Raw genomic sequence first — 22857 nt, 5'->3', positions numbered from 1 at the left:
GCACATTTACTTATCCCAGAAACAACTCCAACAGGAGCTCCCTGCAATCCTTTCAAATTTGGGGCTGGGGTGGAAAAGGATTAAAGAGAGATTGAGGTGCCATCGCAGACAAATTTTGCCACCCAGATAATTTCCCTTGTCCTTCTTCTCTATTTTTCTTTCCAAAGACCTCCTTTCATTACTCAGGTCAGGTCTTAAAATTCCTCTCTCTCTTGCCTCTGATAAATGTTTGGCATCAATGAGTGTGTTTGCCCTTAGCCTTTCTTCTCTTGGACGTGCTTACAGCGACTTCCTAAAGGGTTGCTTTCCACCTCCTCATGTCCACTGCTATGTAGGAACTCTGATGGCAAGGGCTCTGCCCGTCTGCTTCATCGTCATATCCCCAGAGCCTGCAACAGCCTGGCACATAGCAGGGGCTCAATAAAAATTCACTGAACAACTGGATGAGCAGCCCAAGTTATTTCTGAGATGCTCTTCCAAGTTCTTACCAGCCACTGAATGGACGCAGGGAAGACAGGCTCCTCTGTGTGACCCAGCAGAAGGTTGTGGATTAGGGAAAAGGACTCAGCACCTCTTCCTCGTCTTATCCTTACAATATCCCCGTCACAACAGGTTGTCTTCCCTGCTGCCTCATCTCCTCCGAGACTCAGGTACTCTTCTAGATAGACTGCTGGGCTCCTCCCAGAGAAAAATGCCCCCTTTATGAATCAGAGCTCTGTCCACACAGTGTTTGGCAGGAGGACCCACTCTGAATTAGAACGGCTGCCACTCATGGTGATGTAGTCCAAGTATACAAGCGTTTATTTAAGAAGCTGCTATCCTTAGATAAATTAGCTTTTAAATAGCAATCATATTATTTTAGAATGCAAAACTACCTTATAATTTCCCACAGTTTCCTACTGAATTGAGAAGAGAATCTAAACTACTTATGGTGGCCTATGAGGCCCTGCCTGGCTCTGTTCCTTAACCATTGTCCTGCCACACTGCCCTTCCTTCCCTTTCATTTCTTTTCCACCGCAGGGCCTTTGCATGTGACATTTCCTGTCTAGATTGCTCTTTCTTCAATATCTGCCTGTTTAACTTCTACACCTTAAATGCTGCTTTTAAGGGGTCTTCTCAATATAAAGTGTTGAGTAGCTCAATATAAAGCTACCTTCACCTTAGCACCCCTTATTTTCTTTACAGCACTTTTCACAAATTGTAATTTATATATTTACTTATCACTTAAACTAGTTTTTCTCAGTGGGCTGAAAATTCCTCAAGGGGAGGGATTTTGTTTTTATGACCACTGCACTCTCATTACCTAGCACAGTTACTGGCACATAGATGATTCTTAATAAGTATTTTTAAATAAAGGAATATAAAGAATTGACCCCACCTGTCCCTCTCCCCTCCTTCTTCTCAACGCAGACCACTGTAATGAACCTGACACAGAATTAAAGAGCTCACTACGTCTTGTGACAGTTTCAGTGTTAGGCTGCTCCAAGTGTTATAAAGTTGTTTTTACATCAAGTCAACAATGCCCTTCCTCTAAAGCCCACTGATTAGTGTTAGTTTTACAATGTGGGGACACATTGACTAAGTGACCTCTTGATCTTCCATGGGTCAGATTTTCAAGTACTAGATTTTCAAGCTGCTGTGACAACCCACAAATACTACATTCATCCTATGGATGAATGTTCCAACTATAACAAGGAAATTTAGCCCGAGTGACAAACTTGTATGTTAAAATGGGGATAATCATTCTTAACAGACGAATATTTTGAGGATTAAGAGCCACGCTTAATTGAAAGCATTCTGCAAACTGTCAAGTGTGATACAACGGTAAACCATTCTTACTATTGTTTTTTATCATAAGTAATTCACAACAGAGAACGAAAGATATGCCCAGTGTAGAAATAATCATAATAGGAGGCAGAAAATGATGGGAAACAAGAGCAATATAAGGAGGAGCCCAAAGACAGTGACATATTAGCTAGCAGTTTACCTTTTCTGATCTGTTTCTACATTTGTCAAAGGAATGATAAATATTAACTCTGCCCAGCTATAAGGTTTTTATGGGCTCAGTTGAGAAAGTGCATGTGAAAACATTTTGGAAACTGTGAAACACTATTCAAACATAAGATAAGGTGACAGTGGTGATGATGGCAGTGATGATCTGGGATAAATTTTACTGTGTGTCCTGCATTTTGATGGGTGGTGCTAGATGGTGCAGGGGTGGGGTGGGATGGGGCCATTACAATGGAAGGTGGGTCACTCAGAGCCAAGACACAGAGGCTGGAAAGCAACAGCAGTGTCAGGGAATCCCGAGGCAGACAGCAAGCACAGGAAAACAGGGGGAGATATATGAGATCACATAGTGGGGGGATTTGGAGGCCAGCTTGAGTCTTCTGCCACAGAAGAATGTTTTTTATAGTAGGATGGAGTCATGCTCCCTCCAACTCAGGCCTCAAGCAGTACTTTGGAAATTTTTTTCTGTCAGTATTTAAGTTGGCAGTGGCTCAGAGAGGAACCTGAGTCATAAGGACTAGTCAGTAACCCACCGCAATGGTCCAGATGAAACGTAATGAAAGCCTCATTGGTGGTATTAAGAATGGGAAAAAAAAGCAACTTTTTAGAGATAGCATGGGGCTGGAATCCAGAGGATTCAACCACTGATTAGGTTTGAGGAGGAATAAAGATGAGATGATAGACTCAAAAATGACGTCAAAGTGACCAAGAAAGTAGTGGTGCCATGGACAGAAGGAGAGGGGTTGAGGGGGAAGAAGGAGGAGGGAGAGCCCTAAGATGGTGGCTCACAGCTTACTCAGGAGAGTGGCAGGGTGGATGAAGATGCCATGTGCAGAGAGAAAGAGTTTAGTTCAACAGAATGAGGAGTCTGTTGGACATCAAGACAGAGGTGCCTTGTGGGCAGCTGGAGAAAAGAGTCTGGAGATTAGTGAGGAGGTCTGAACTGAGGATAGGAAATTGTGAGCCATTAGCACGGAGGGGTTAAATGAAATTATAGGAGTAGTGATATTATCCATGGATAGCTTGTAGAATGAGGAGAGAAAGTGGCCAAAGAAAGTGGGTAGAGGAAGAGGAGCTAGAAAAAGATATTAAGAAGGAACAGTTGGAGAGATAGGAGGAAAATCAGGGTCCAAGCAGGTCGAAAGTTTTAAGAAGAGTGTGGTCAACAGTAATAGATGCTGCAGAGAGCAAGCAAACCATGTTAACTACATAGAAAAAAATACATATATGTGTATGTGTGTGTGTGAAATGCACGTTGCAAAAACTCAAAAAATTTTAAGTATGAGACTATGGGTGATGCTTTAAAACTAATATTTGCAATGTCTTTAATGTTAATAGAGATAAGACCATTGGATTTGTTGATTTGGAAAGTCCCTGGTGGCTTCACATTAGGGGGTGAGGGCAGTGGTCTGTTGATAAGAGTTTGCTGAAGTGGAAAGAGTGACTATTAACAACTCAGTAAAGAAATCTGAAGGTCAAGGGGAAGATCAAGTAGTGGTCTGAGGAGTGTGTTTGTTGGTTGGTTTGGCTTTATTAAGAGAGATCTAGGCCTGCGTGTAGAAAGGCCCTGAGAATGGGGAGAGAGGGAAGCACTGGAGAGGGAGAGATTGAGATGCACAGCCGGGGAGAAGGGCTGATGGAGTAAGGTCCCTGAGGTTGCCAGGGAAGGTTGAGGTCAAGAGCATATGTGGAGAGTCTTCTTGGCAAGCAAGAGGTGCACACCTTCCCTCAGACACAGGATGCATAGAAGGGTTCTGAGGTGAGGAGAGAAGATAAGAGTGCTCTCATCAATGTCTCAGAGTAAATCATCTATTGAGAGAGAGAGGCAAGTGGGTGGGTTTGGACCCCTTGAGAAAGGTGAGAAAGGTTTGGAATGGCCATTGAGAGGATGGGATAGGCAGCCAACAAGAAAGGAGTGAAAGGCTTGTTACACAGCTCTGGTAGTCTGGGTAGGGCTAGGGAACAAGATTTGCAGTGAGACCATCAGCAAGTTTCACAACTCCCTGTCATCTCAAAGCCTGGAAGTGGGAATGAAGAAAATGGGCAGTGGACAACCCAAGGCTGAGGGTTTCTGGCTCTTCCAATTTGTTCTGAGGTGGCCCCCAGACACCTCTCCATTCTGGTTGTATTAGTTTCCCAGGGCTGCCGTAATAAAGTACCACACACTGTGTGGCTTGAAACAACAGAAATTTATTGTCTCACAGTCCTGGAGGCTAGAGTTTGAAATCAAGGTGCCAGGAAGGCCATGCTCCCTCTGAAGGCTCTAGGGAAGGACACTTCCTGACTCTTCCCAGCTTCTAGTGGTTGCCGACAGTCCTTGGTGTTTCCTGGCTTGTAGATGCATCACTCCAACCTCTGCTTCTGTCATCACATGACCTTCCCCCCTGTCTGTCTGTGTGTCTGTGTCTCTCCCCCTCTTCTTATAAGGACATAAGTCATATTGGATTTAGGGCCCCCTTTACTCCAGTATGATCTCATGTTAACATATTACATCTGCAAAGACCCTATTTCCAACTAAGGTTACATTGTGAGGTGGACATGAGCTTTTGGGGAACACTGTTCAACTAAGTATACTCGTCTGTGTACCCAGTGGAGACTCAAGCATGGAGACAGTCTTGAAATATAGTGTCTAGAACTGAACTCATAATGCCATGACTGGCCTGACTAGTGCACAGGGGAGAAGGCATATCACATTTGCCAACTGCAATTACTTCTTCTTTTTATGTTCCTTTATTTATAAAGTCATTTGTATTCCAGAAAGGGCTGTTATTTAGCCATTCTTACCTCAATGTTAATCCCTTAACACTGAGAAAATGATCCTGCTAAAGGGAAAGGCAGATTAAAAATGAGGCAAATTACTAAATTGCTAGCACTATAACCACAGTCTAAATCAACATGCACAGACAGAGCCAGGACTGCTTAAAATTGGCTCAGAAATCCACGTCTGTGTGAAGGGAAGCAACATATTTTAAAGCATTCCATTAGGTCACTTGTCTATCTTGTTCAGTTACAGCAAGTTCAAGGTCAAATCAAAATTCAATAGCTTGACCTGACTGTGGCAGAGGGGACACCTTTTTGTTTCTGATGTTGCTAAGTGTTGGTGAAATTTTCTTCTCTGAAGATTTGACAATAAGCCTCATGAACTCCCGGCACTGGAATAACTCAAGCTCTGTCCCTCCTAGATGGCATTCACAAGGCAGGGAAATCTTTTACCTTCTTCCCTAAGATAGTTTGTAAAATAAAGCCCTAGGTTCTTGGATACTTAGGACAGGCCAGGTTGTATCAACAAAGGTAACTTGGGTGGAGGAAAGAATTTAAATAGGAAGAACCTAACCCTTTGTGGACCACATGACATTTCACAGTTCTGGGGCTCTAGCACTGTTGACATCGAGGATCATCTAGGATTTTAGAGTTGGAAGGGACATGAGGATCATTTCGTTCAACCTTCTCATTTTACAGATGAGGAAACTGATAGGGGAAGTTACTAGCTCAAGGACACATTAAGGGCTTTAGCTGAGCTGGAAATAGACTCAGGTCTCTTGACTCTCAGCCTAGTCATATTTCCACTACATGCAACAGCATCCGAAAGAAAAATGTAGGTGCAAGAAAATGAACCTGGATCTCACAAAGATCTGTTGTGATTTAATTGGCATTCTCCAATCTCACCCTGAAAATTCAGGTTCAGAAACGCAACGGCTAAAATTTGGGGAGATTTATCGGCTTAAAAAAGCATTGTCTGAACATCTCTTCTCCCTGCCCCCATCCCTACCATCCTTTGGCAATTCCATTAAAAATAGCTTTGACTTGAAATTGGCCTGGAGATCATCATTGACTCTGCAATTATATAAGCCCTCAACTGAATGCACTATCATACCAAGCAAAACCCAGATGACTACGGTGGGGCTGTGCTGCCTGAGAGGAGAGCCAAATCCTTGCTGGGATCTGCAGATGCGCTGAGGAGAGCTCAGACCTGCAGATTCCTCACCTGGGCGGGAGTGCATGTGCGTATGCATGTGTGTGTGTGCGCGCGCGTTGATGAGGGGATACCTCCAAAGAGTCTGAGAGCTGGCTCTTGCTTATCTCAGCCTCTTGCTATGTGTCGTGGGGAGGCAGGGCCTATATGAAGTGGACTTTGCAGACTCCACGTGGGGCTGATGAACGAGTGTCTGGTTCCCTGCGAGATATGACCAGAATTCCCTGCACAGAGATAACTTGATGGATATAGAGTCACAGATTCTGAAAACGCTTGTGCTCTAAGGACACTCAAAGATCTTCTCATCTGTAGACCTCTGCCCTTTTTTTTTCAGATGAAGAACCCGAGACCCCATGACATAAAGTGACATACAGGAAACACCCAGCAAGACAGAGGCAGTGTCAGGCCTCGACACCAAGGCACTTAACCCTGCGGCCAATCTGCTTTCCCTATACTGAGCTTCAGGTTGTATAATCTTATGTTTCCCCACTCCTCCACCTCCAAAATTTGAGAAAGGAGCCCCTTCCCCTGATAAGTGCTAAAAAAGTAATCTTTTGCAGGGTAATCCAGATATCGGCCTTTTCACTGCTGACTACTTGCTGGGGTAGAGAGCTGGTTAAAAGGAGGGATTCTTTTGGTTTGAATCCCAGTGCCTCAGTTTTCCCAACTGCAAAACAGGTGCAATAATGGCTCTTCCTTTACGAAGTTCTTCAAAGGAGTAAATGGATTAATTCACGTGAAGCACTTGGCACAATTCCTGGCACACAGAAGTACTGATCAATTCAAGCTGCTAGTATTACTACTAAGCCTGTACCCGGGGAGAAGGGAGACTGGAAGAACAGCAATTAGGGCCTCCAGCAGGAGGAGGGATAGGGTGTAATGATGGAATATGAAAATGACACGTGGTGGCAAATGAAGAGTAAGTGTGACCTGATTGCTGTGCACATGGCTGGTGGCCAAAGCGGCTTGAGTATTTCACTCCTGGCTCTTTCACTTAGCAACTCTGTGAACTGTCACCAACCCTCTCTGGGCCTCAGATATGCAAAATGAGGGAGCTGCCCCAGGTGATGTCCAAAGCACATTTCAGCTCTAACACCAGAGAATTTTGTAAAAATTTCCCTTCTTGTGGTTAAAAGGGAAAAAGCAGAGGTCCTATGCCACCTGAAAAAGCATTTCTCAGATGCGCCTTCCCTCCAATCTTTTAAAAGCATATATCAGACACCTTCCAATGTCAGGCCAAAGATTCTCAGAAGAATTCCTAGACTTGTGTTCATTTTGCACCAAGGGATGGTGGGAGGAAAGGAAAGTAGGGCCCACCCAAAAGGAGCGTAGTGCTGAAATGTCGGAGAGGGGATAATAGAATCTGGAATTTTGACATAGGCTGGGTGGTGGCAGCTGGGGGATTATAAATATGGTATTTGGGTCTTCTGGCCCCTCCTGAAAGGAGAAGAAAACGAGACGCTCAAATGAGAGGTCAGGAGTGGAACCAGATGTCACACGCATTTGGTGCATACCAACTAAATGGTGAGCATTGAGAATGCCATGTGTGTGTGTGTGAGTGTGTGTGTGTGTGTGTGTGTGTGTGTGTGTGTGTACAGGGTGGCTGGAAAGGAGCTGTGGAGCCCAGCAGGAAGCACAGATGGAGAACATGGATATTAGGAAGCGTGGTGCTTCCCAGATGCAGTGGAAGCTGGCTATGAGCCCTGTTGTGGGTCATCTTTCCTTGAAGACCAGCTGGCCCAGGCCTTTACAGATGGACAGACACATCATCCACCTCATTCCTGATTCTCAGGTACACTGGTGAGTCTGTGGTCTACAGGGGCTGGAAGGTAAAAGAAAGCTGTGGTATGACTTTATCTGTGGCTCTCAAAACCTCTCACAAAAGGGACACTCCAGCCATCCTTACTGGCAGGGCTGGTTCTTCCCCATTTCAGAGAGGAAGATAGCACTTCCTGTAAGATCCAGAAGGGGCACCAGATGAACTTCTGCCTTTAAAAACAAATCCAGGAGAAAGAAAATGCCTTGGGTTGGGTTCTCCTTATGGAATTTTTAGCAATGGCACAACTATACCACCAGCATACTGGTAGATGTATTTCATCTGAGCAGAATCATCAACAAAATCTGAGTATGATTCTCAGACTTTTCAACATGAATAAACCAATTTGGTTTGGTAACTTCTCCTTAGCAGCAAAATGAGATTTCTCACCACAGAGCTTCAGACACATAGCTTGATTTAACATAAAAAATGACCCCTCCTCCAGGGGATTCCTGCCCAGCAGTCTCTAGCCTACTTCTGAGATTGATTCTCTATCCCAACTCTAGTGGCTGCTCAGGTGTGCCACCAGATTCCTCAGGACTGGAAAGCCCCTTCCTCCAGCTGCTGGGTCCCCCACTAGAGTGCCCTGTGTACAGAGAGCTCACTCACTGTGATCAGAGATCATGCCCCTCCTAGGGTGGGATGGGGAGCCTGACCTGACCTCTTGCCCCAATTCAAGACGTCTCTGAAGGGCCCCTCATGCTCCGGAGGTCCCCATGGACCAGGATCTGCTGAAGTCTGTGTGTGACTGGCATCAGAGTCCAACCTTTCCTCCACCCATTTGTGCTCCCTTCACTTCCTCAAGTTTGGAGCCTTAGAACTGTCCACATTAAACTTCCTTCATGCAAATCTCCATCGCAGAGTCTGATTTCGGGGAAACCTGACCTGCAACACCAACTATCAACTCCCTTAGGTTGTTCTTAACTAGACAAAGACTAGGTCTCCTACAGGTATGTATGAATCAGGGTTTTCTTTATTTTCTGATTCATTGACTTCCAGGGCTTTGCTGATCCTGGAGGTACTGCCCCTCCTGGGGCTAGGCAATTTCTAGAGATAGTAAAGGACTCCCCTGCAAATGAGCCGTTCATATACAAACCAACCTATCCAAAACCCGTACCCTCACCCACTTCCTTTATCAGGCTCTCACACTCCGGGCCACTATCCACCCGCCCCAACCACCCCAGGACTAGGCACCAGAGAGCTAGAGACAGTCCCTATTCCCTAGAGCCCACTGAAATTATTCAAACTAGCCAATCCTATGCCTGCTTACTCTGCCTTGACAATTTCTTCCTACAGAAACCACAATAAAGGCTCTTGCCCATGTTTTTCCTCCACCACATTACCAATCCCGGTGTAGCCCCACATGGCACGCCAAGCCTCCCATCTCTAGGGATCTGTGAATATAAAAACTTCTTCCTCCATGACAGTCATTTCTACATCTGTGTGTCTTACTATACCTGATTAAAACAAATCCTGTGTACATTTTATAGCAAAGTATTAAAGAGAAGCTTCTCAAAGCCAACAAAATGTCTAAGTCCCTGCATATACATCCTGCCCTTTAAGACAGAGGAGCCATGGGGAAGACATCAGTGTTGGTCATTCCCCAGCAAGCTGCCTGCTGCTCCCTAGGCCAGGCTACAACAGGCAGATTCCAAATGTTCCACATTTCCTACCCTGTTTCCACTCACACTCTGCCTTCTCACATTCTTATCTTATTCTGGAACAAAGCACGGACAAGAACCATTTACTCCAGAGGAACCTACCCAAATACGCTCTTGGGTCTTCTGAAGCTACTCTTGAATCTTCTTTGCCTAGAACTCAGTCTTCTCAGCTCTGGCCACCTGTAAGTTCTAAACTGGAGTCTTTATTTCTGCTCCCTGGTTTCTTCTGGGATCATCCTTCTTCTAGAGGCACAATCCATTCCCAGGAAGGGATGCCTGTGCTCATGCGCACATATATCCCCATATAATGGAAATCCTTTTGGTCGTGCTCTTTCTGTTCCTTGGCAACCTGTCTAACATGTCACCAAAAAAAGCCTCCAAAAGACATTATAAGAGGCCTGTGGAGCTTCTCCTACCCCCAAGTTGGGAATTTCAAGAGGAATCTGGGTTAGGGCTTAGGATGCTGTGGGTGGGAGCATCAAGAGGACGTAGGTAGAAAGGACACGTGCAAGTGTATACACACACACACACACACACAGAACTGGTCTCCTCTGTACACAGTGAAATATAGCTTTGTTGTATAAAGCCACTCAAAGATTGTCCTTTCCTTAAATATCTGGACCTAGAATGAGTTTGGAGTTCACTCTATTACCACATGAAATCTCTAAGGAGAAGTAATGCTGGGTAATTCATCTATCTTGAGCCCTTCAAGAGTGTGTCAATGCAGGGATCCTACACACACTGCTCATTGAAGTCCCGTGGCTTCATTTTTTCATTTAAGTGCAAGTATTTTTTGTTGGGAATGATTTGTTTCCATGTGACATATTTTGCTTTCAGGAAATCAGCATTTTGGGCACAGAAGCAGTGTTTTTCCCCCCACTCTAGTGACAAGAGCACTAGACAAAAAGTCCTGTTTTCAAGGATACTCCTAAATCACTCTGAGGTCTTCGGGGAGAAAACATTCCTTTCTTCTGTATTTTGATTTCTTTATTAGAGAAATGGGAATGATTTGACCAGTTTTCCCCTACATGGACACTGTGAGGCTTCATGTTTCAATAGGGAATTAGCAAACCTTTGGAAGGGCCTCACTATGGTCAAGCAACCATGGGGATCCCATTGCTATGGATTGAATTGTGTTCCCCCCCTCAAAATTCACATGTTGAAGCCCTAAACCCCAATGTGATGGTATTAGGAAGTGGAGGGTGATTAGGTTTAGATGATGTCATGAGGGCAGAGCCCCCATGATAGGATTAGTGTCTCTATAAGAAGAGGCAGTGACACCAGAGCTATCTCTCTCCACCATGTGAGGATATAGGGAGAAGGTGGCTGTCTGCAACTCTAGAAGCAGATCCTCTCCAGACACCAAATCTGGCGGCACCTTGATCTTGGACTTCTCAGCCTCCAGAAATGTGAGAAATAAATGTCTATTGCTTAAGCACCCATTCTATGGTATTTTGTTATAGTAGCCCAAGTTAACTAAGACACACACATCTGATCTGTTCATCCCAAGCATCATATGATGCTGGCAGGCTACCTCAATCTCAGATCTCATCCAGTTTAACATTCTTACACTAAAGAAGATAAAACCAAGGTGCATAGGGGAAACATAAATTGCTGAAGACTGTACAGGCTGACGTAGTTTCTCAGGTCAGAAGCTAAAAAGAGTGGAATGTAGCAGTTATGAGCTTGAGCTCTGAGTTGCAGCCTGAATTTTGGATTTGCCACCAACTACTTATGTAACCTTGCATTAGTTACATGACATCTCCACAAGCAATTTTTTCATCTGTACATTGAGGATGATAATAACCTTGTAGGATTGTTGTGAAGATTAAATGAAATAATACTTAGCACATCGCCTGGCAAATAATGTGTTGTATAAATGCTAGCTACGTGTGCTGGAGACCAATAAAGATCCAGGCTCCCCTTTCATAGCGCAGAGTTGTTGCTGGGATGTGGCTGACCAGTCAGAAGCCACATTGCTCAGTCCCCCTTGCATCTAGGTTGGGCCACATGACTGAGTGATCACCAGAGGAGTATAAGTAGAAGTGATGTGCGAGTGATGTGTGCCACTGCTGGGCCAGGTGGTTAGGTCACAGGTACAAAGTTTGCCCTCTCTACTGGTTGGAATATGGCAGAGCAACCCTGCAGCCCCAATGGAACCACGGATGGAGGCCTGTATCCCTGGTAATGGCTCAGAGGAGAACTGCCAGTCCAGGATGTTAGACTTTGCATGAGTAAAAAATAAACTTTTATTGTGCAAGCCAATAAATTTGGGGGATTTGGGGGGGGTTGTTACAGCAGCTAGCATGAAGTACCCTAACATTCTAGTGCTATTATTACTAACATAGGATGTATACTGAGAAAATGAGGGGGAAAATTAGAGTATTTAACCAGCATTACTCTTAGCTACAACTTCTGGGTTTGAAGGGGGGAAAGGTGCGTATTTGCAACACGCCTACTTACACTAATCCTTACATTTGAAGGCCTACATTATCCTGCTATTAAACAGCAGAGGGCAAAGAGGCAGAGTCCAGGCTGGCTCTGTCCTCCCTAGAGGCTGACATAGCTTTCCTGATGAATGGTAAGAGGATTCTAAATGATTTTAGCTCTGGCAGCATGCTCCTGTAAAATTCCTTGCAGGAATGGTAAAAGAATTAGAAACGGCACACGAAGGGTGGCAGCAGAGGGGTTGAGACAGCCCGGGCTTGGTCTTCCCTCCACCTTTAGCTTGCGTTACAACCTTGGCCAAGCCACATAATGTCTTGAGCCTTAGTTTCCTCATCTATAAAATGAGGGACTGAAGGATCTCAAAGTATCATTTCAGCTCTAATGATTTGGGATTTTTACAGGTTCATCCATTCAACAAACATTTATTGAGCACTGTGCTGGGTGCTGGAGGTACAAAGGTCTTTATGGTATGGTCTTTGGCCTCAAAATGCTCACAGTCTAGAGGGGATTTGCCTGTCCTGGAGTCAGGCATGATAGAGGAGGTCTTTGTGCACCGTTCTCTGCCTACATGGCCACTTTTAGGCTTCGTTTACCTTAACGTAAAATAGAAGAGGAAGGGGGTAAGGAGTACTTCACAAGGCAAGTCCCTTAAGGAAGGTGTTCATTCTGCAACAGCCCAGAATCTGCAACATGGCAACAATTCAGAAAAGTCTCTTTCTCTCCCCTAGCAACTCAAAAACACTGCATTTTAGACCCCAAAAGGATCCTACTATCTTATTTTACAAGCGAAACTAAGGCCCGGAGAGATTAAATAGCTCATCTGAGGTCACTTACCTGAATATGAGATCAGGTCCAGGCTTTCTATGCCAGGCATCTTGAGTCATGGCCTTGGAAAGGAAAGGAAATTTGAAAAAGCAACCTCACTCTACACACCATGGAGGGGCCAGGTGAGTGTCTCCCAGTGCAATGCCACCCAGATGCCTTACTTGGAAAACCTCTGGATTTCTTTAGTAGACACTATTGAAATAGCTGGGAGCCTCTTGGTGTCTCCCCTACAGATTCTGATGAGTCTTGCTACAATCAAGTCTAACATCCACAGCTCTGAACTGCAATTGCTGAGAAAAGTCTGGACCAGTTGCCTCCTTAAGCCTTTCAGCCTCAGTTTCCACCTATTATAGCTGTTTCAATTTTGTTTAAAACTCCATAACTGCAAAACTAGTCACACAGCCAAATAAGGGTAGGGGATGGAGAACGGAATGTGGAGAAGAGCCAACAGCCACCTTCTAGTTGAAAAGATTCAACCTTCTGAGGAAAACAAAAAGCCCCTTCCTCTGTTGCCATGGGAACGGCTCAGCCATGCTATGGATGCTCTGCAGGAGGCTGCCTTGCAGCAGAGCTGGGGAGAAGGCTTTCTTTCCAAAGAGGGAGGAAGGCTGTTTGTGAAAAAGCAACCCTGTCAGCTCTTCTGATTCCTGCAGGGGCTAGGAGTGGTTCTCCAGCCTCTGGCCCTAAGGCATCTTTTTTTCATAGCATTGCCCAACTGGCAAGAAAAGGGGCTGTGGCTGAAGGCTCACGCCAGATGATTATGGAGTAGGGTGCTCTGCTTAAAGACTCAAACTCACTGAGGAGGAGAGGTGTCCTCATCTCCACTGGTACAGCTGTATCTCTGTCCCACCAGGACAGGATGACTGGGCACCCCTTGTCTGAAGAAGCCAGAGAGAACCAGAAAGAGAGCCACATCAGAGAAGACTGGGGGCGAGGGCCAGTATGTGAATGGAGACAGTGAGCAGCCACAAGTCTCCTCTATGTGACTTTGGGATCCTTTATGGCCCCCCTCCCACACCACACACTCACACAAAGATTGACGATGATTATTGTCTCCTGACCCATTTCTTCTATTGCTCTGTTTCACAGAAGACTCATTTCTCAGCCCACTCCCAGCAGTTTCTGATCCAGACACACCCCAGAGGGCCACATCCTTCACGCATCCCTCATGAAGGGCTCTCATTTTACTGGGCCAAGGACAGTGGGAGGGCTTTGATGGCACAGCATTGAAAGCATGAGCTCTGATGTCAGACAGGCCTGGCTCTGTGACCTCAGTCAGGATACTAAGCCTCTGGGTCTCAGTTTCCTCATCTGTAAAATGGATAGTCACACTATCTACCTCACAGGATTACTGAGAGTATTATATGATATATTGCATGGATAGCATTTAGCCAAGAACCTGCAGCATGATGCATATTTAATGAATGTAGGCTTAGCAAAAAGAAAAAAAAGTTTAGACTAAATGACCTTTACAGTTTTCCCAATTGTAGGAGTCTGTGATTTCTATCCCCACTTCTTGAAAAAGATGTATTGTGACTATCTTCCACAGTTAGGATTACTCCAGCTATTTTTTAAAATGTCTTATTCACTCTCTTCTTATTCTCCTTTATAAATAATTGTTTATGCTAAAAACAAAGAACATGGAAGAAAGAAATACAATAGAATGTGAACAATGTGTTTGGTGGCAGGAGACCATGTAGTTTTTTTCTTTTATAATAGAAATGAGTATTTAAAATAAATATTTAAAGAAATATCAAATAAAATATTTTAAAAAGTAGTATTATTCAACAATCTATGTGATCTCCACTCTCTTTTTGAAATCTATTTAAGAGGTCTTAAACATTGGCTAACTTTAGTTATCTTTTCCAGAGAGAATATTTTCAAGTCTCCATCTCCAGGCCTGGCCAGACTCTGGTCCCCCTGGGCCAGCATACATCCATGTGGGTGAACCAGAAGAATCCATAACTAATCAATTGCTCATGGTTTATTACTGTTTACAAAGCCCTGTCACACTAATCTTATTTAATCCTAATAAAACAACTCTGTGATATGACCATTAATATCCTCACCCCCATTTTAGAGAAGAAACAACTGAGGCAAATTAAAAGGCTTACCTACTCCATTTCTACTTCAGTCAGTAGATACAAGGTGGAACAAGGAATTTCAACCCAGGTATACCGACGCCATTTGAGAACAGATTTCCCCAAAGAAGAAATGTCTGGACACCCCAAGTTGATTATCTCTCCACTAAATCTAGTGACTCCCCTGGCTTCTCTCTTTTCAGTAATGGCATCACCATTTCCTCACTCATCTGGTCCCCAAGCCTGGCGGTCATCTAACTTCTCTCATTCTCTTCTCTACACTCTATCAATCATGAAATCCTGCCAACTCTTCTCTTTCAACATCTCTCAAATTGTCTCTTTTTTTCTCAATTTCCACTGTGACCCCTCATGTTCAGGCCCTTGTTGCCTCATATATATCCTGATGACCCAACTATGCAATAGCCTTTCAGCTGGTCTCACTAACTCCAATCTCTTTGACCTTCGCAGTAACCAGGTTAGACTTATTTACAGTCTCTTGTCCAAAAACCTCAATAGCTCTTGATTGCCTACAAAATAAAGTTCAAAATCACTGCTTGACTGACAAGAACCTTGCCTTTATTCTTACTATTCTCCTACTTGGTAATTCAACTCTAGCCATATGTGTATGACCTGTCCAAGAACAGTAAATGGATTTCTTCCCAGGTGCCAAGAGATCAAAGGGTGATGTCCGCATAAAGCTCTGGGTTGGAAGGCTTATGAGACCATATTTGGGTCAGAGAAAAAGGGTGCCAAAGTCAATTAGCGATGTCTTCCATTGTCAAAATGATGGGAAGAGGGGTAGAAGGTGGCACTTCGTTCTTATCTCTTGGCTTTCTATTAGTATGAAGCTCATCTAGGCCATGACCTTGCCTTTCTTCCCCAATCTAATTTCCCTACAGCCACTTAACACAGTGCCTTGCACACAGTAAAAACTCAGTATATATTTTAGAATTGATCCATAAATTTTTCCAAACTCATTTTGAGCTACAATAAAGCAGAGGCCCCATAGCATAGAGTAATGGCTCTCAACCCTAGGGAGCTTTTATAAAAATACTGATGACTGGGTCTCATCTGCATAGGTTCTGATTTAATTAGTCTGGGAAGGATCCAGCACTAGTAGTTTTTTAAAGCTCCCCAAGGTTGAGAACCATTGGTTTAAGGAAAGGGCAGTGGATCTCAGAAATCCTGGTTTAGCTGTGTGATCATGAACAAATCACTGTACTTCACTGGGTACCCATTTCACCTCTTAGAAAATAAAGTGGTTTTACTGCATTATATCTAAGGTGCATACAAATTCTAACAATTCTCTCTTCCATTTCCTAAAGAGTTTCTCTACCAGCAAAGTCCAGCTCTTATATTGGGGGATCTAAACACCTTCATCAGATGCTCCCAGAATTAGAAGAAATGGAAAGTCTAATGTATATCCTTTTCTTTCTTCCCCTTTTTTCCATCCTGCTCTAGCTATTGGAAACACTGCTTCTTAAACCAATCAATCAATCAATCAATTGATGATGATAAGGAGTAACTTGGGGGTCATCAAGCCCCACCCACTCTTAGATAAGCACAATTGACATTTTCTCATATTTGTGAAATGCACTTTAAGAAAAGTTTCTAGTTCTTGGGAGTCAAGATGGCGGCGTAGGCAGACTCTGAACTCACCTCCTCCCGTGGACACAGCCAATTTACAACTACTCGTGGAAAAATTACCCCTGAGACAGAACTGAAAACTGGATAAGAGGAACTCCTGCAACAACGGACAATCCTAACTGGGGTAGAAGAGGCAGAGACTCCCTTCTGGAGAGGAAAAACGCCACCTTCACAAGCCGCCAGCTTCACGGCCGCCGGGAGCAGCTCACAGGTACGCAGCCTCCCTGGAGGCGCGGGGCCCTGAGCCGGGAGCGCCCCGCTGTGGGCATTTTGTGGACCCAGCACAATTGAGACCAGCAGCATAATATCTGACTTTGCCTGCTACTAAAGCATTGGGTAGCACCCCCAGAAAACCCGGTTCACAAAGAAACTAAAACTGGCTCTTAAAGGGTCCGCGCACAAACTCACCCGTTCCAGAAAGCATCCTAAAATCACCAGAAAGAAAGGTGCACGGTGCTTCGGTGACAAGAGACTCACCTAATAGGCCCTGAGTGCATCTCGGTGAGGGGTGAGACCTCTCCAGGGACTGGGACATTGGCGGCGGCCATTGTTGTGGCCTGGTGTGAGCGTGCTGACACAGACGCCATTGGAGTTCTCCCTGAGACCTGCTAGCCCAGGGTCTGCCCCACCCGCTAGAGCACCGATTTAATCCAGCTCAGCCAGGGCAGGCAGCCCACCCTAGAGACTAGCCCCACCCAACAACAAGCCCTCAGGCAACGTGTGGGCCTGCATAGATTGGTGACTGGATTCTCTGCAGCCTGGCAACTGAGCTGACTTGAGCGGGGCAGGGTGTGCACAAGGAGCAGGTGGAGAGTGTGGGGCGGTGGCAGAGTGTGTGGGGCTCCCGCCGTGGAGAGACTGGGTCCACTTGGGGAGGTCAGGCGCCACACGGGCAGGACTGTGTTGACTGTGTGTGTGGACCTGTGGGCGGCAGGGCTTCTCAGCCACAGAAGACTTGTACTTCTCAAAGACCCACATAGGAGGTTTGCTCCACCTTCCAAAACCTGAAACAATTGGGTGCTCCTGTGCCTGAGGCCAGCCCCACCCAGCTGCAATCCTCAGAGAGCTGACAAGAGACCTAATAGGCTAGAGGCTTACAGCAATTGTAAGGCCCTGAGCCTAACAACCTGCCACGGTGGGGGCCTACTCACTTAAAAGAAATACTGCAACACAAATGTGGTATTAGAACTTGCAGCCAACTGTGCTGGGGCTCCCCACAGCTGATAAAGAGACTGAAGGGCCCACAACAACTACAAGCAGCTGAGCATTACAACAGCTGGCCAGGAGCATAACTCAGCCTCCCTGGGCCTACAGGGAGAGCAAACAGGCCACAGCAGAAGGATATACGTAGCCCACTTAGGGGTCACCCTGGAACATTGAGAACTGAGGGAAGCACACTGGAAGCCTCCTAAGCCATCACTTACATAAGGTCACCTATCCAAGAGCAGGAGACGTAGGCTGACCTACCTAATACGTGAGACACAAGCACAGGAAAGAGGCAAAATGAAGAGGCAAAAGAATACATTCCAAGTAAGGGAACAGGACAAAACCCCAGAAAAGGAACTTAGTGAAACAGAAATGAGCAACCTACCCGACAGAGAGTTCAAACAAAGAGTGTTAAGGATGCTCACTGATCTGGGGAGAAGAATAGATGGACTCAGTGAGAATGTCAACAAAGAAATGGAAGATATAAAAAAGAACCAAGCAGAAATGAAGAATACAATACTGGAAATGAAAAACTCATTAGAGGGACTCAAAAGCAGAGTAGAGGATACAGAAGAACGGATCTGTGAGCTGGAAGAAAGACTAGAAGAAATTACCCAAGGTGAACAGGTAAAAGAGAAAAGAATTAAAAAGAGTGAGGACAGTCTAAGGGACCTCTGGGACAACATCAAGCGCACTAACATCCGTGTTATAGGTGTCCCGGAAGGAGAAGAGCGAGACAAGGGGGCAGAGAATCTATTTCAAGAAATAATAGATGAAAACTTCCCTAACCTAAGGAAGGAAACAGACATCCAGGTACAGGAGGCACAGAGAGCCCCAAACAAGATAAACCCAAAGAGGCCCACACCAAGACACATCATAATCAGAATGTCCAGAATTAAAGATAAAGAGAGAATCCTAAAAGCCGCAAGAGAATGTCAAGTTACATACAAAGGAAACCCCATAAGGCTATCAGCTGACTTCTCAGCAGAAACCTTACAGGCTAGAAGAGAATGGCATGATATATTTAAAGTGCTAAAAGGAAAAAACTTACAGCCAAGAATACTCTACCCAGCAAGGTTATCCTTCAAAATGGAAGGAGAGATCAAAATTTTCCAAGATAAGCAAAAATTAAAGGAGTTTGTCACCAAGAAACCAGTGTTACAAGAAATGTTAAAGGGACTGATTTAAGGGGAAAAGAGAAGACCACAAATAGGAAAAATTATCTATTTCCACGATTAGAACGTAATGGATACAAATGCACAAAAAGAGGTTGGATATGATATCAAAAACATAAAAGGAGGGAGGAGGGTAGGTAAAGAGTACAGCTTTCAGACAGAGGTCAAACTAAAGTGACCATCAATCCTGTATAGAAGAAGAAAGGAACAGAGAAGGACTACTAAAACACTGAGGAAAAAAAAAAAAAGTTAAAAAATGGCAGTAAGTACATACTTATCAATAGCTACTTTAAACGTCAATGGACTAAAAGCTCCAATTAAAAGGCATAGGGTGGCTGACTCGACAAAAACAAGACCCATATATATGCTGCATACAAGAGACACACTTCAGACCTAAAGACACTCACAAACTGAAAGTGAAGGGATGGAAAAAGATACTCCACGCAAATGGCAATGAAAAGAAAGCTGGGGTAGCAGTACTCATATCAGACAAAATAGACTTTAAAACAAAAACTGTAAAAAGAGACAAAGAAGGGCATTACATAATGATCAAGGGAACAATCCAACAAGAGGATATAACACTTGTAAATATCTACGCACCCAATGTAGGTGCACCTAAATATATAAAGCAATTATTAACAGACATAAAAACAGAAATAGACAGTAACACAATAATAGTAGGGGACTTTAACACTCCACTTACACCAACGGATAGATCATCCAAACAGAAGATCAATAAGGAAACATTGGCCTTAAACGACACACTAGAACAGATGGACCTAGTAGATATATACAGAGCATTCCATCCAAAAACCGAAGAATACACGTTCTTTTCAAATGCACATGGAACGTTCTCCAGGATTGATCACATATTAGGCCACAAAACAAGTCTCCATAAATTTAAGAAGATTGAAATAATACCAAGCATCTTTTCTGACCACAAAGGCATGAAACTAGAAATCAACTATAGGAAGAAAATCAGAAAAGCCACAAATACATGGAGATTAAACAAAATGCTACTGAACAACGACTGGGTTAATGAAGAAATCAAAGAAGAAATCAAAAATACCTGGAGACAAATGAAAATGAAAATACGACATACCAGAATTTATGGGATACAGCAAAAGCGGTTCTAAGAGGGAAGTTTATAGCAATACAGGCCTATCTCAACAAACAAGAAAAATCTCAAATAAACAATCTAACAATGCACCTAAAGGAACTGGAAAAAGAAGAACAAACAAAGCCCAAAATCAGTAGAAGAAGGGAAATCATAAAAATCAGAGCAGAAATAAATGAAATAGAGACCAAAAACAATAGAAAAATTAATAAAACCAAGAGCTGGTTCTTTGAAAAGATCAACAAAATAGACAAACCTTTAGCTAGACTCACCAAGAAAAAGAGAGAAGGCACAAATAAGTAAAATCAGAAATGAAAGAGGAGAGGTTACAACAGACACCTCAGAAATACAAAAGATTATAAGAGAATACTATGAAAAACTATATGCCAACCAATTCGACAATCTGGAAGAAATGGATAAATTCTTAGAATCATACAATCTTCCAAAACTGGATCAAGAAGAAGTAGAGAATTTGAATAGACCAATCACCAGTAAGGAGATCGAAACAGTAATCAAAAACCTCCCCAAAAATAAAAGTCCAGGACCAGACGGCTTCCTGGTGAATTCTACCAAACATTCAAAGAAGACTTAATACCTATCCTTCTCAAACTCTTCCAAAAATTGAGGAGGGGGAAGCTCCTAACTCATTCTACGAAGCTGACATTACCCTGATACCAAAACCAGACAAGGACAACACAAAAAAGAAAATTACAGGCCAATATCACTGATGAACATCGATGCGAAAATCCTCAACAAAATACTAGCAAATCGCATACAACAATACGTTAAAAAGATTATACACCATGATCAAGTGGGATTTATTCCAGGTATGCAGGGATGGTTTAATATTCGCAAATCAATCAACGTAATACACCACATTAATAAAATAAAGAATAAAAATCACATGATCATCTCAATAGATGCAGAGAAAGCATTTGACAAGATCCAGCATCCATTTATGATAAAAACTCTGAATAAAATGGGTATAGAAGGAAAGTACCTCAACATAATAAAGACCATATATGAGAAACCCACAGCTAATATCATCCTCAATGGTGAAAAACTGAAAGCTATCCCTCTAAGAACAGGAACCAGACAAGGATGCCCACTCTCACCACTCGTATTTAACATAGTATTGGAAGTCCTAGCCAGAGCAATCAGGCAAGAGAAAGAAATAAAAGGGATCCAAATTGGAAAGGAAGAAGTGAAACTGTCACTATTTGCAGATGACATGATTTTATATATAGAAAACCCTAAAGAATCCACCAGAAAACTTTTAGAAGTAATAAACGAATATGGGAAAGTTGCAGGATACAAAATCAACATACAAAAATCAGTTGCATTTCTGTACACTAACAACGAAGTAGCAGAAAGAGAAATTAAGAATACCATCCCATTTACAATTGCAACAAAAAGAATAAAATACCTAGGAATAAACTTAACCAAAGAGGTGAAAGATCTGTACACCGAAAACTATAAAACATTTCTGAAAGAAATTGAAGAAGACACAAAGAAATGGAAAGATATTCCGTGCTCTTGGATTGGAAGAATTAACATAGTTAAGATGTCCATACTTCCTAAAGCCATCTATAGATTCAATGCAATCCCTATCAAAGTTCCAACAACATTTTTCACAGAAATAGAACAAAGAATCCTAAAATTTATATGGAACAACAAAAGACCCCGAATAGCTAAAGGAATCCTGAGAAAAAGAACAAAGCTGGAGGTATCACACTCCCTGATTTCAAAATATACTACAAAGCTATAGTAACCAAAACAGCATGGTACTGGCACAAAAACAGACACACAGATCAATGGAATAGAATCGAAAGCCCAGAAATAAACCCACACATCTATGGACAGCTAATCTTTGACAAAGGAGCCAAGAACATACAATGGGGAAAAGAAAGTCTCTTCAACAAATGGTGTTGGGAAAACTGGATAGCCATATGCAAAAAAATGAAAGTAGACTCTTACCTTACACCATACACAAAAATTAACTCCAAATGGATTAAAGACTTGAATGTAAGACCTGAAACTGTGAAAGTTCTAGAAGAAAACATAGGCAGTACGCTCTTCGACATCAGTCTTAGCAACATCTTTTCAAACACCACATCTGACCGGGCAAGAGAAACAATAGAAAAAATAAACAAATGGGACTACATCAAACTAAAAAGCTTCTGCACAGCAAAGGAAACCATCAACAAAACGAAAAGACAACCTAACAATTGGGAGAAGATATTTGCAAACCATACATCTGATAAGGGCTTAATCTCCAAAATATATAAAGAACTCATGCATCTCAACAACAAAAACTACCAACCCAATTAAAAATGGGCAAAAGACCTGAACAGACATTTCTCCAAAGAAGATATACAGATGGCCAACAGACACATGAAAAGATGTTCAAAATCACTAACTATCAGGGAAATGCAAATCAAAACTACAATGAGATATCACCTCACGCCCGTCAGAATGGCTATAATTAACAAGACAGGAAACAACATGTGTTGGAGAGGTTGTGGAGAGAAGGGAACTCTCATACACTGCTGGTGGGAGTGCAAACTGGTGCAGCCACTATGGAAAACAGTATGGAGATTCCTCAAAAAATCAACGATAGAACTACCATATGATCCAGCTATTCCACTGTTGGGTATTTATCCAAAGAACTTGAAAACACCAATTTGCAAAGGTACATGCACCCCTGTGTTCATTGCAGCCTTATTCACAATAGCCAAGACTTGGAAGCAACCTAAGTGCCCATCAAGGGACGAATGGATAAAACAGCTGTGGTATATATACACAATGGAATACTACTCAGCCATAAGAAACGATGAAATCCAGCCATTTGTGACAACATGGATGGACATTGAGGGCATGATGCAAAGTGAAATAAGT

General features: G+C 43.3%; 1 protein-coding gene across 6 annotated transcripts in view; it reads right to left on the bottom strand.

Moving 5' to 3' along the window:
• SLC8A3 (solute carrier family 8 member A3) overlaps positions 1-22857 on the bottom strand; it is a 153081-nt gene that overhangs the window by 64761 nt on the left and 65463 nt on the right. For 2 of the 6 annotated variants that reach the window (XM_087448313.1, XM_087448314.1), the window contains exon 1: positions 12743-12797. The exons of 2 other annotated variants lie outside the window; for them this stretch is intronic. Coding sequence is in view for 2 of the 4 variants with exons in the window: in XM_087448311.1 (XP_087304437.1) it covers positions 16939-17048 (110 nt within the window). In the remaining 2 variants the exon portion in view is untranslated. Of the gene's footprint in view, positions 1-12742; positions 12798-16938; positions 17065-22857 lie in introns of those variants that run through there. 2 more of the 6 variants (XM_087448312.1, XM_087448311.1) reach the window with 2 other exon arrangements.

This window comes from Ceratotherium simum, chromosome 24, assembly GCF_057802395.1.
Source record: "Ceratotherium simum simum isolate JZ-2026a chromosome 24, ASM5780239v1, whole genome shotgun sequence".
NCBI classification, from domain to species: domain Eukaryota; kingdom Metazoa; phylum Chordata; class Mammalia; order Perissodactyla; family Rhinocerotidae; genus Ceratotherium; species Ceratotherium simum.
Note: the sequence above shows the minus strand (reverse complement) of the source record. Positions and strands in the feature narration are given on the sequence as shown.